Genomic DNA, 12979 nt, shown 5'->3' on the forward strand with positions numbered 1-12979 from the left:
GGAGAACCACAGAATCATCATTGGAGACGTGACATACTCCTCAGGCTGGCTAATAGATTGATGGCTGATACATTTACTGACTGACTGACTGGCTGGCTGCTAGATTGACTGACTGACTGATTTAGAAATATTGATTGATGATATTTATGTTTACACGATGTATTTATTTGTTTATTTATTTATATTGCAATTAAATGAAAACTACATGCATCTATTCTCGTATCGTTTTCATTCATTCATTTATATATGCATTCATTCATGCATCCATTAATTATTTCATGTATTCATTTGTTTATAGACTGACTTTGTTAAAGGGGAAATCTGCAGTTCAAACACGAAAGCTGACACTCAACCACCATTTTGGTAAATAGCTGAGGGATGGGGTTGAAGAAAAATAACCATTATCACAGAGCTATGGATGCAAGGAAGGATCATCCATGAGATCAAAAATATAGTTCATTATTGTTTATGTTTACAGTCTTTCAACCAGTGGCGTAAAAAAGCTTATATTTGGGGTTCTGATGAAATACGACATTTGAACTAAGCTCATACTTGAGTAAAAGTAAACATACCTTAATAGAAAATGTTTCAAGTAAAAGTGAAAGTCACCCAGTAAAATACTATTTGAGTAAAAGTCTAAAAGCAATGGGTTTTAAATGTACTAAACTACCAAAAGTAAATTAAATTGCTAAAATATACTTAAGTATCAAAAGTAGAAATAATTTCAAATTCCTTATATTAAGCAAACCAGACGGCACCATTTTATTGTTTCTTTACATTTACATGTTTAGTCATTTAGCAGACGCTCTTATCCAGAGCGACTTACAGTTAGTGAGTGCATACATTATATATATATATATTATTTTTTTCATAATGGCCCCCCGTGGGAATCGAACCCACAACCCTGGTGTTGCAAAAGCCATGCTCTACCAACTGAGCTACATCCCTGCCGGCCATTCCCTCCCATACACTGGACAACGCTGGGCCAATGGTGCGCCGCCCCATGGATCTCCCGGCCTTTACATTTAATTTACGAATAGCCAGGGGCAAACTCCAACGCTTAGACATAATTTACAAATCAAGCATTTGTGTTTGGTGAGTCCACTAGATCAGAGGCAGTAGGGATGACCAGGGATGTTCTCTTTATAAGCGTGTGAATTGGACCCTTGTCCTGTCCTGCTAAGCATAAAAAATGTAATGTAGTATCTAGACAATTTATGACTTTGCTGACATTTGCAAATGTTGTGTTAGAGGAAGTTGACTCAGCTTGTGGAAGCATCTGGAGAGCATTTCTATAGGGGCACCCTAAAACAGAGGAAGTCTGTTATGTGGAGTCGTGGGATTGGCCTGTGGGGAAAACACCCATATCAGGTTACATAGGATGTAAATACCTTGGTTGGGACAAAGGACGGAGAGAAAACAACATATTAGAGATTGGGGCCAGTTGTTCTCCGGATTTTCTGCAGAAATCTGTAAATTGACGCTGAAAGTAAAGATGTAATAAAACTATTATAATCGAGGACAGTGTCAGCGGATTTCTTGTCATCACAGCATCTCAGCATCGTTCTCGACACTACAGTAACGAGTACTTTTGAGTGTCACGGATATTGTATGGAGTAAAAAGTACATTATTTTATTTTGGAATGGAGTGAAGTAAAAGTAAAAGTTGTCAAAAATAGATATAGTAAAGTAAAGTACAGATACCAAAAAAAACTAATTAAGTAGTACTTTAAAGTATTTTTACTTAAGTACTTTAGACCACTACCTCAATTACCTTGACTAACCTGTATCCCCGCACATTGACTCGGAACCGGTACCCCTTGTATATAGCCTCGTTATTGTTATTATATTGTGATACTATGTTATGATTATTTTTTTATTTTTAGCAAAGATTTTCTCACTTACTTAAAAAACACTCTGCATTGTTGGTTAAGGGTTTCTAAGTATTCGGCGAATGAGACAAATACAATTTGATTTTATATTAAATTCCTTCGAATAGAGGCTACATTAATTAGAAGAAAATATATAGATCACCACAAATCGGATGCATTTCGCTGCCACAACTCACATATGAAACTTGGAACTTCCAAGCGCCGTTATGGTGTCTTCGGATGCGTTGGCGCAGCACCTGCTGTGGTTGTTTTGACGGAAAAAAAGTAATATATTGCATGCTCTCTCAGGAACACAGTGCATGCGCATGGGAGATCGTGTGAGATGAGGTTTGCTACAAACTGGTGCAGTTCAAGAAAAGCCGTGAGGAAGTCGACAGCAGAGTCTATCTGTGAGGAAGAAGCTGTCTTTTGGAGAACCATGCATAAAATCATAATTGGAGACGTACCATATTCCTGAGGCTGGCTAATACTGTAGATTGATGGCTGACATATTTACTGACTGACTGGCTGAGTATCAGGGTTTGGCTCAGGAGTTGGCACTCTGCTTCCGCCTAAAGGTGTGGTGTTCAGGGCATTCAGGCCAGTGAGGGAGGTGGCAACAAAGGGGGCTGCTGCTTCGCATCTGTTCCACATGGCAGCGATGCACTTTACCGTCAGGCATCCGAGTCCTGTAAAAGAGACAGGTCAAGTGGCTTCTTCCACGACTGCAGGAACCCACTCAGGGACTCCAGAGTAGCTCCTCATGTAAACAGACTTTTCGGGTACAAAGTGCCTTAAATGACCATGGCCCCAGTCTGCATTATCCTCCAATCGCCTGTTCATTAAGTCGAAGACGATGGGGGGCTGGGGGGGTTATAAGCTGACATATGGAATTGTTTTAAGATGGTCATGCCATGGATAATTTAGCCATTGGATTTTTAATTTTAGAAATGATTTAATAAAATATTGAATTTGGCCAAATCCCATAGAAACGAATTGAATAACAAATTCATAAAAGGCAACAACAAAAAAACAGTCAAAAAATAAATCATAAAGAATAAGGTTTTAAAGTGTCTGTCCTATATACGAGATAGAAGAAATCTCAGGAAATATAATCTTTCTTTGATATATATACATATTGAACCCCTTTATTTGGGTAGGCACAAAACTACCTCCATAATTCCATTCATTTTTTAAACCAGTACTGGTTACTTTCAGACGATTCCTGTGACACTTGTGGGGGTTATAGAGCAAAACGAGAATCTCCCCTTTCCACAGTAGGGTCACATTAGATTTGATGCCCAAACGGTTCGGACGCTACAAACAGGAGTTGGCACATTGATGGTACCGACTTCGTGAGACCAATTTGGTCTGACAAACAACGCTCTAGCTCTGTCACCTTTCACCGCAGATGCAGAAGTGCAACACGGAAGTGCGACATAAGCGGATGCCGTAGATATCTCTAGCTTAAACTGACGGGTAAAAAATTATGTTACTTAATAACTTCTTCACCACACTGCCTGTATGGATGGAACATTTCAGATTGTCAGTGATGTGTACGCCGAGGAACTTGAAGCTTTTCACCTACTCCACTGACGTCCTGTCGATGTGGATGGGGGCGTGCTCCCTCTGCTGTCTACTAAAGTCCACGGTCAGCTCCTTCGTTTTGTTGACGTTGAGGGGGACATTATTTTCCTGGCACCACTCCGCCAGGGCCCTCACCTCCTCTCCTCCCTGTAGGCTGTCTCGTCGTTGTTGGTTATCAGGCCTATCACTGTTGTGTCGTGTGCAAACTTGATGATTGAGTCAGACCCAGGGCCCCGAGCTTAGTGATGAGCTTGGAGAGCACTATGGTATTGAAGGCTGAGCTGTAGTCAATGAATAGCATTCTTACATAGGTATTCCTCTTGTCCAGATGGGATAGGGCAGTGTGCAGTGGGATGGCGATTGGATCATCCATGGATCTATTGGGGCGGTATACAAATTGTAGTGGGTCTAGGGTTTCGAGTAAGGTGAAGTTGATATGATCCTTAAATAGCCTTTCAAAACACTTCATGATGACAGAGGAGAGTGCTACGGGGCGATAGTCATTTAGTTCAGTTGCCTTCGCTCTCTTGGGAACAGGGAAAATATCCCTGATATCGTATACCAAGGAAATACACTGAGTGTACAAAACATTAGGACCTTTCTATGACATTGACTGACCAGCAGTAGCGGTGCGTGGGTAAATTCACTAAGGAAGCCAGAAACAAAGCCATATTCAAATAAAATAAAATAAAATTACAAGCCCTTGACAAAGAATGCAGTTTTAAGAAAAATTAATGTAAAGTAAAAAATTAATGAGTAAAAAATAGAGCAGCCGTAAAATAACAGTAGCGAGGCTATATACAGGGGGTACCGGTACAGAGTCAATGTGCGGGGGCACAGGTTAGTCGAGGTAATTAAGGTCATGTGTACATGTAGGTAGAGTTAAAGTGACTATGCATAGATAAAAAACAGAGAGTAGCAGCAGCATAAAAGAGGGGATGGGGGGGGGGGAACAATGCAAATAGTCCGGTTAGCCATTCGATTAGATTTTCAGGAGTCTTATGGCTTGGGGGTAGAAGCTGTAAAGATGCCTTTTGGACCTAGACTTGGCGCTCACGTACGGCTTGACATGCGGTAGCAGAGAGAACAATCTCTGACTAGAGTGGCTGGAGTCTTTGAAAATGTTTAGGGCCTTCCTCTGACACGCCTGGTATAGAGGTCCTGGATGGAAGGAAGCTTGGCCCCAGTGATGTACTTGGCCGTACGCACTACCCTCTGTAGTGCCTTGCGGTCGGAGGCCGAGCAGTTGCCATACCAGGCAGTGATGCAACCAGTCAGGATGCTCTCGATGGTGCAGCTGTTGAACTTTTTGAGGACCTTAGGACCCATGCCAAATCTTTTCAGTCTCCTGAGGGGAAATAGGCTTTGTCGTGTCCTCTTCACGACTGTCTTGGTGTGTTTGGTGGTGATGTGGACACCAAGGAATTTGAAACTCTCAACTTGCTCCACTACAGCCCCGTTGATGAGAATGGGGGCGTGCTCAATCATCTCCTTTGTCTTGATCACGTTGAGGGAGAGGTTTTTATCCTGGCACCACACGGCCAGGTCTCTGACTTCCTCCCTATAGGCTGTCTCATCATTGTCGGTGATCAGGCCTACAACTGTTGTGTCGTTGGCAAACTTAATGATGGTGTTGGAGTCGTGCCTGGCCACGCAGTTATGGGTGAACAGGGAGTACAGGAGCGGACTGTACACGCACCCCTGAGGGCCCCCCGTGTTTAGGATCAGCCTGGCAGATGTGTTGTTACCTACCCTTACCACCTGGGGGCGGCCCGTCAGGAAGTCCATGATCCAGTTGCAGAGGGAGGTGTTTAGTCCCAGGGTCCTTAGCTTAGTGAAGAGCTTTGAGGGCACTATGGTGTTGAACGCTGAGCTGTAGTCAAGGAATAGCATTCTCACATACACTACCAGTCAAAAGTTTTAGAACACCTACTCATTCAAGGGTTTTTCTTAATTTGTACTATTTTCTACATTGTAGAATAATAGTGAAGACATCAAAACTATGATATAACACATATGGAATAATGTAGTAACCAAAAAAGTGTTAAACAAATCCAAATAATATTTTATATCTGAGATTCTTCAAATAGCCACCCTTTGCTTTGATGAAAGCTTTGCACACTCTTGGCATTCTCTCAACCAGCTTCATTAGGTAGTCACCTGGAACGCATTTCAATTAACAGGTGTGCCTTCCTTAAAGTCCATTTGTGGAATTTATTTTCTTATTTTCTTTCTTTCCAAGTTCATGGCTACAGACGTGAGTGCTACGGGTCGGTAGTCATTTAGGCAGGTTACCTTAGTGTTCTTGGGCACAGGGACTATGATGGTCTGCTTGAAACATGTTGGTAATACAGACTCAGTCAGGGACAGGTTGAAAATGTCAGTGAAGACACTTGCCAGTTGGTCAGCGCATGCTCAGAGTACACGTCCTGGTAAACCTTCTGGCCCTGCGGCATTGTGAATGTTGACCTGTTTAAACGTATTACTCACATCGGCTACGGAGAGAGTGATCACGCAGTCGTCCGGAACAGCTGATGCTCTCATCCATGCTTCAGTGTTGCTTGCCTTGAAGCGAGCATAAAAGGCATTTAGCCCCTAGGTAATCCGAACGGTAGGCTCGCGTCACTGGGCAACTCGGAGTTGGGTTACCCTTTGTAGTCCGTAATAGTTTGCAAGCCCTGCCACATGCAACGAGCGTCAGAGCCGGTGTAGTAGGATTCAATCTTGTATTGACGCTTTGCCTGTTTGATGGTTCACCTGAGGGCATAGCGGGATTTCTTATAAACGTCCGGATTAGTGTCCCTCTCCTTGAAAGCCACAGCTCTCTTACGATTCATCCTCATCCTTATGATTCATCCTCATGGCTGGTCCCCAATAGATTACATGTATTTTATACATAAGGCCTATTAAGGCTATATCTAATAACACCAAGGCCCATATTCATAAAGCGTCTCAGAGAGTAATAATAATAATAATAATATGCCATTTAGCAGACGCTTTTATCCAAAGCGACTTACAGTCATGCGTGCATACATGTTTGTGTATGGGTGGTCCCGTGGATCGAACCCACTACCTTGGCGTTACAAGCGCCGTGCTCTACCAGCTGAGCTACAGAGGACCACAGTATGAGTGCTGATCCAGGATCAGTTTAGCCTTTTAGATTATAATGAATGGACAGAGGTGGTCCTGATCCTAGATCAGCACTCCTACTCTGAGACGCCCAGCAGAATAATTAGGCTACATCTCATAATTTAGCCTATAACATGACATTTCAAGATGAAACCACTTATGACATCTTATCAAGACCCTCGTGAAACAGCTGTGTTTGTGCTGGGTTGGAACAAAAGCCTTTACCTCCTCCTGCTGGTCTCCAGGAACATGCAGACAGTTTTGGTGACCACTTCCTTACAGTATATGATCTTTACAGTTTCATAAGCTTTGAACATTCTAAATGAATCCCAATATTATATAGAAAAAGGGGGAAATAAATCAATGCCAAGATTTGACCTTGCATAGTCATTCAAAAACGTGCACAACACTATGACACACACACACATTCACACACACACACACACACACACACACACACACACACAGCAGTAGGTTATAGCTCTGTCAAAACTATTCACTCTATAGGGAAAATATCCCTGATATTGTAGCCTATACCAAGGAACTATAGTCACGTATTATTTTTCATTTTCCCCTTTTAAAGAAAACGACAAATAGAAAGTTCTAACAAATCATGTTGTCGTTGCTTGTCAACATTGCATCACTAGCAGACAACAGTAGGGTGAAAGTTGGTTACGTCATTGTGAAAATGATAGTTGAGAGATTGGGGTAGTGAAGCTGACGTCTCCCATTCACTTTTCATTTGTAGCGCAACAGCAGAGGACTTGCCGGAGCTGCAGAACAATATTTCGGACTAACTTTGAACAAAACCCACTAAATTAATTTCTTATATGGCTACATTTCTTAAGAAGTGGTTTTTTTATTTCGACTTCGACGAATTTGTTATCAGACTTTTTTTAATCTGTTCACGCGAAGTTATTAGCAGTTGAAAGCATAGCTCGTGAATAGCCTATTCTCGCTAATAGCCTAGCCGATATCTACATTTAATAATGTTATCGTGTTGTTCAACTATCATTCAACGCTGATTTCAAGGAGAATGTGTATAGATTTATTGGGATTTGGTCATCCAGAAGACGGAGCAGGCATGGAATTCCTATGGCTGCATGTGCTAGTCTGGAAAGTGAAAGTTTTCGCCTCCGGTAGGTTGATCGGGGGAAATTCTCCATACAGTTTTCCCTTTCCCAACTCCACATAAAACTACTTAACACAGGCAAGATGTTGAAACTCATGTGGAAAACTAAGAGCGAAACAAACTGCTATTTACAATGTATACAATGCAGAGTTGGACGTGTATTTTTCTTATTATTTGCAGTATGCAGAGCGTGTGTCATTGCTGTGACTGGATCCGACACCACTACGGACACTTGAGCGCAGAATACCTTTCCCTGCTGGACCAGATGGTGAGTTATCAGCACGCTGTAAGAGCAGACTGAATGCATGTATTAAGGACAGCAAAACAACCAACCAAGTAAAATACTAATACGTTTCATGTTTAGCCTCTTTGTCAGAAAACTGTTAGCCTATATTTGAATAGCCATAGTAAAAGGGCGCTAAGGCTATAGTGACAGAAATATCAAGAGAGGCTATCTACATTAGACCTACTGTACTTGCAGTATAAGCTATACTTTATGTCAGTCTTGATTGTTCTTGAAGTATTTGACACGTGACTTAACATACTATATTGATTGTTTTCCAGGGAGGAGATATCACAAAGCAGAATGCCCCTGTCTTTTTCCCAACATCACTTTACAGACACATAGATGATGCTGAGGTAAATACTTGAATTTTGACTCATCATGTTCTGATATGCTTTGGTATAGCGGTCTTGACCCAATGTTATATTGATGCCATAACGGAAGCCTATACTGTTTCTAATATTTGTTTTATATCATCCTGTGTAGTTTGAGGACAAAGTCAGGTTCCTGAACGAGACCATCTATGAAATCACAAAACTGTTTGATGGGAATATGAATGCTGTCACCTGGGACAAGAAAAACCTGGATGATTTTCTCAACATTCTTGAAAGACAATTTGAGAACCTTAATTCCTGTGTAAGTAACGAGTCTATTTTAAAGTATAATCACTGTTTAGGTCAGGGCTCTCCAACCCTGTTCATGGAGAGCTACCCTCCTGTAGGTTTTCGCTCCAACCCCAGTTGTAACTAACCTGATTCAGTTTATCAAGCAGCTAATTAATCAGGTGTGCTAGATTAGGACTGGAGTGAAAACCTAAAGGACGGTATCTCTCCAGGAACAGGGTTGGAGAGCCCTGTTTTAGGTGTAGCCTACTAACTCTAGAAGTGAACAAATCTACGTATGAAGTGCAACCCCCTTGACTTCTTCCACATGTTACGTTACAGCCTTATTCTAAAATTGATTAAATAGTTTTTTCCCCTCATCAATCTACACACAATACCCCATAATGACAAAGGGAAAAATGACAAAGAAATGTTTGCAAATGTCTTAACAATAAAAAATAGAAATATCACATTTACATAAGTATTCAGACCCTTTACTCAGTACTTTGTTGAAGCACCTTTGACAGCGATTACAGCCTTGAGTGTTCTTGGGTATGATGCTACAAGCTTGGCACACCTGTTTTTGGGGAGTTTCTGCCATCCTTCTCTGCAGATCCTCTCAATCTCTGTCAGGTTGGATAGGGAGCATCGCTGCACAGCTATAGTGGCTTGCGAAAGTATTCACACCCTTGGCATTTTTCCTATTTTGTTGCCTTACAACCTGGAATTAAAATGGCTTTTTTGGGGGTTTGTATCATTTGATTTACACAACATGCCTACCACTTTGAAGATGCAAAATATTTTTTTTTGTGAAACAAACAAGAAATAAGACAAAAAAACAGAAAACTTGAGCGTGCCTATCTATTCAACCCCCCAAAGTCAATACTTTGTAGAGCCACCTTTTACAGGAATTACAGCTGCAAGTCTCTTGGGGTATGTCTCTATAAGCTTGGCACATCTAGCCACTGGGATTTTTGCCAATTCTTCAAGGCAAAACTGCTCCAGCTCCTGAGTTCCGCTGGTGTACAATCTTTAAGTCATGCCCCAGATTCTCAATTGGATAGAGGTCTGGGCTTTGACTAGGCCATTCCAATACATTTAAATGTTTCCCCTTAAACCAGTGAGTGTTGCTTTAGCAGTATGCTTAGGGTCATTGTCCTGCTGGAAGGTGAACCTCCGTCCCAGTCTCAAATCTATGGAAGACTGAAACAGGTTTCCCTCAAGAATTTCCCTGTATTTAGCGCCATCCATCATTCCTTCAATTCTGACCAGTTTCCCAGTCCCTGCCGATGCAAAACATCCCCACAGCATGATGCTGCCACCAGCATGCTTCACTGTGGGGATGGTGTTCTTGGGGTGATGAGGGGTGTTGGGTTTTCGCCAGACTTAGCATTTTCCTTGATGGCCAAAAAGCTCAATTTTAGTCTCATCTGACCAGAGTACCTTCTTCCATATGTTTAGGGAGTCTCCCACATGCCTTTTGGCGAAACACCAAAGTGTTTGCTTATTTTTTTCTTTAAGCAATGGCTTTTTTCTGGCCACTTTTTCGTAAAGCCCGGCTCTATGGAGTATACGGCTTAAAGTGGTTCTATGGACAGATACTCCAATCTCTGCTGTGTAGCTTTGCAGCTCCTTCAGGGTTATCTTTGGTCTCTTTGTTGCCTCTCTGATTAATGCCCTCCTTGCCTGGTCCATGAGTTTTGGTGGGCGGCCCTCTCTTGGCAGGTTTTTTGTGGTGCCACATTCTTTCCATTTTTTTACAATGGATTTTATGGTGCTCCGTGGGATGTTCAAAGTTTCTAATAATTTTTTTTAGAACCAACCCTGATCTGTACTTCTCCACAACTTTGTCCCTGACCTGTTTGGAGAGCTCCTTGGTCTTCATGGTGCCGCTTGCTTGGTGGTGCCCCTTGCTTAGTCGTGTTTCAGACTCTGGGGCCTTTCAGAACAGGTGTATATATACTGAGATCATGTGACACTTAGATTGCCCACATGTGGACTTTATTTAACTAGTTGTGTTACTTCTGAAGGTAATTGGTTGCACAATATCTTATTTAGGGGCTTCATAGCAAAGGGGGTGAATACATATGCATGCACCACTTTTCTGTGATTTATTTTGTAGAATTCTTTTGAAACAAGTAATTTTTTTTCATTTCACTTCACCAATTTAGACTATTTTGTGTATGTCCATTACATGAAATCAAAATAAAAATCAATTTAAATTACAGGTTGTAATGCAACAAAATAGGAAAAACGCCAAGGGGGACTATTTTCAGGTCTCTCCAGAGATGTTCGATCGGGTCTCGCTCAAGTCTGGGCTCTGGCTGGGCCAATCAAGAACATTCAGAGACTTTTCCCGAAGCCACTCCTGCATTGTCTTGGCTGTGTGTTTAGGGTCGTTGTCCTGTTGGAAGGTGAACCTTCGCCCCAGTCTGAGGTCCTGAGAGCTCTGGAGCAGGTTTTCATCAAGGATTGCTCTGCCGCTGAAAAACATCCCCGCAGCATGATGCTTCCACCACCATACTTCACCGTAGGGATGGTGCCAGGTTTCCTCCAGATGTGACCCTTGGCATTCAGGACAAAGAGTTAAATATTGGTTTCATCAGACCAGATAATCTAGTTTCTCATGGTCTGAGAGTCCTTTAGGTGCCTTTTGGCAAACTCCAAGCGGGCTGTCATGTGCCTTTTACTGAGTAATGGCTTCCGTCTGGCCACTCTACCATAAAGGCCTGATTGGTGGAGTACTGCAGAGATGGTTGTCCTTCTGGAAGGTTCTCCCATCTCCACAGAGGAAATCTGGAGCTCTATCAGAGTGACCATCAGGTTCTTGGCCACCTCCTTGCCCAAGGCCCTTCTCCCCTGATTGCTCAGTTTGGCAGGGCGGCCAGCTCTAGGAGAGTCCTGGTGGTTCCAAAGTTCTTCCATTTAATAATGATGGAGGCCATTGTTTTCTTGGGGACCTTCAATGCTGCAGACATTTTTTGGTACCCTTCCCCAGATCTGTGCCTCGACACAATCTTGTCTCAGAGCTCTACGGACAATTCCTTTGACCTCAGGGCTTGGTTTTTGCTCTGACATGCACTGTCAACTGTGGTACCTTATATAGACAGGTGTGTGCCTTTCAAAATCATGTCCAATCATTTGATTTTACCTCAGGTGGACTTCACCTGTAGAAATATCTCAACGATGATCAATGGAAACAGGATTCACCTCAGCTCAATTATGAGTCTCATAGCAAAGGGTCTGAATACTTATGTAAATAAGGTATTTCTGTTTTTGCATTGTCATTATGGGTTATTGTCTGTAGATCGATGAGGAATTTGTTTTCTTCGATACATTTTAGAATAAGGCTGTAACGTAACAAAATGTAGAAAAAGGAAAGGGGTCTGAATATTTCCGAATGTACTGTATATGGGTTATTATAGATTTTGAGTCAGTTTGCAACATCACGAAAATAATACTGCAGCAATGAGAAATGTAGATTATTGCGGATTATAATTAATGGACATTCAAGTTTGATATCTTAAAGTGGAAATTACTAACTTTAGAATCCTTTTTAAACCTTGAATACACTGTAAGTTTCCATTTCCTGCCGTGCAGGAAAATTCTCATTTAAAAAAGAAGTCGAATTAAGATCCTACATCTGTATGACGCTAATGTTTTGTTTAATTTTGTCCAACAGGTATCACCTGCCATGAAACCTGAGAGGAGACTGAAACGGTACTTCAAGAAGTTGAATAGGAAGGTTCTGAGAAAAATGGTGAGTTTGGTTTCGTATGGAAACGTATTTGATACCTGTAATCAAATGAATATAAACTAGGCTAGGATAAACAGGAGCAGGGTTCCTAAAAAAAAAAAATGGGGCCATATGTATCAAGAGTCTCAGAGAAGAAGTGCTGATCTAGTATCAGGTCTTCTCTCAGGTCTCCTCTGTCCTCCTATTTATAATAATCTAAAAGGCAAAACTGATCCTAAATCAGCACTCCTACTCTGAGAAGCTTAATACATACGACACCAATCCTTTCTTTGTTGTTCAAGACAAAATGGTCATTATATTGCCAAGAAAGTTCACCCCACTAATATTTACATTTTTCTGTGTTTTTCAGAACTACAGTGCACAGGCGTGGGAGCTCATCAGGAAAGAGACGAAACGTCATCTGCAAAGATTGGATATCCTTGCAGCACAGATGTACTGATCATCCAGACTCATCTCAGAAGCTACGCCCTTACCAGTTTATAAAGCATGAATACAATCATGTGGGACCCTGTTAGTCTATTTATTATATTTAAATCCATAAATTATTGTTTTTTATTTGTATAAATTATTATTTATATTTTGTATTTCCCTTTTGTACCTGTGTTGAACTGAACTGTA

General features: G+C 41.6%; 1 protein-coding gene across 2 annotated transcripts; it reads left to right on the plus strand.

The window, feature by feature from the left end:
* Positions 1-7668: 7668 nt before the first annotated feature.
* LOC311103448 (interferon a3-like) lies at positions 7669-12979 on the plus strand (the record flags this gene model as incomplete). Of its 2 annotated transcripts, XM_084145017.1 has the most annotated exons (6): positions 7669-7726; positions 7900-7987; positions 8284-8358; positions 8489-8638; positions 12287-12364; positions 12711-12979. In XM_084145017.1, the coding sequence occupies 6 exons, from the start codon at positions 7683-7685 to the stop codon at positions 12798-12800; spliced, it is 525 nt and encodes a 174-aa protein (XP_084001143.1). In that variant the 3' UTR covers positions 12801-12979. The 2 variants fall into 2 exon arrangements, with proteins under 2 accessions (XP_084001143.1, XP_084001142.1); XM_084145016.1 differs by lacking the exon at positions 7669-7726 and having other exon boundaries at positions 7853-7987.

The sequence above is a fragment of the Coregonus lavaretus genome (assembly GCF_964263955.1).
Source record: "Coregonus lavaretus genome assembly, chromosome: 28".
NCBI lineage: Eukaryota > Metazoa > Chordata > Actinopteri > Salmoniformes > Salmonidae > Coregonus > Coregonus lavaretus.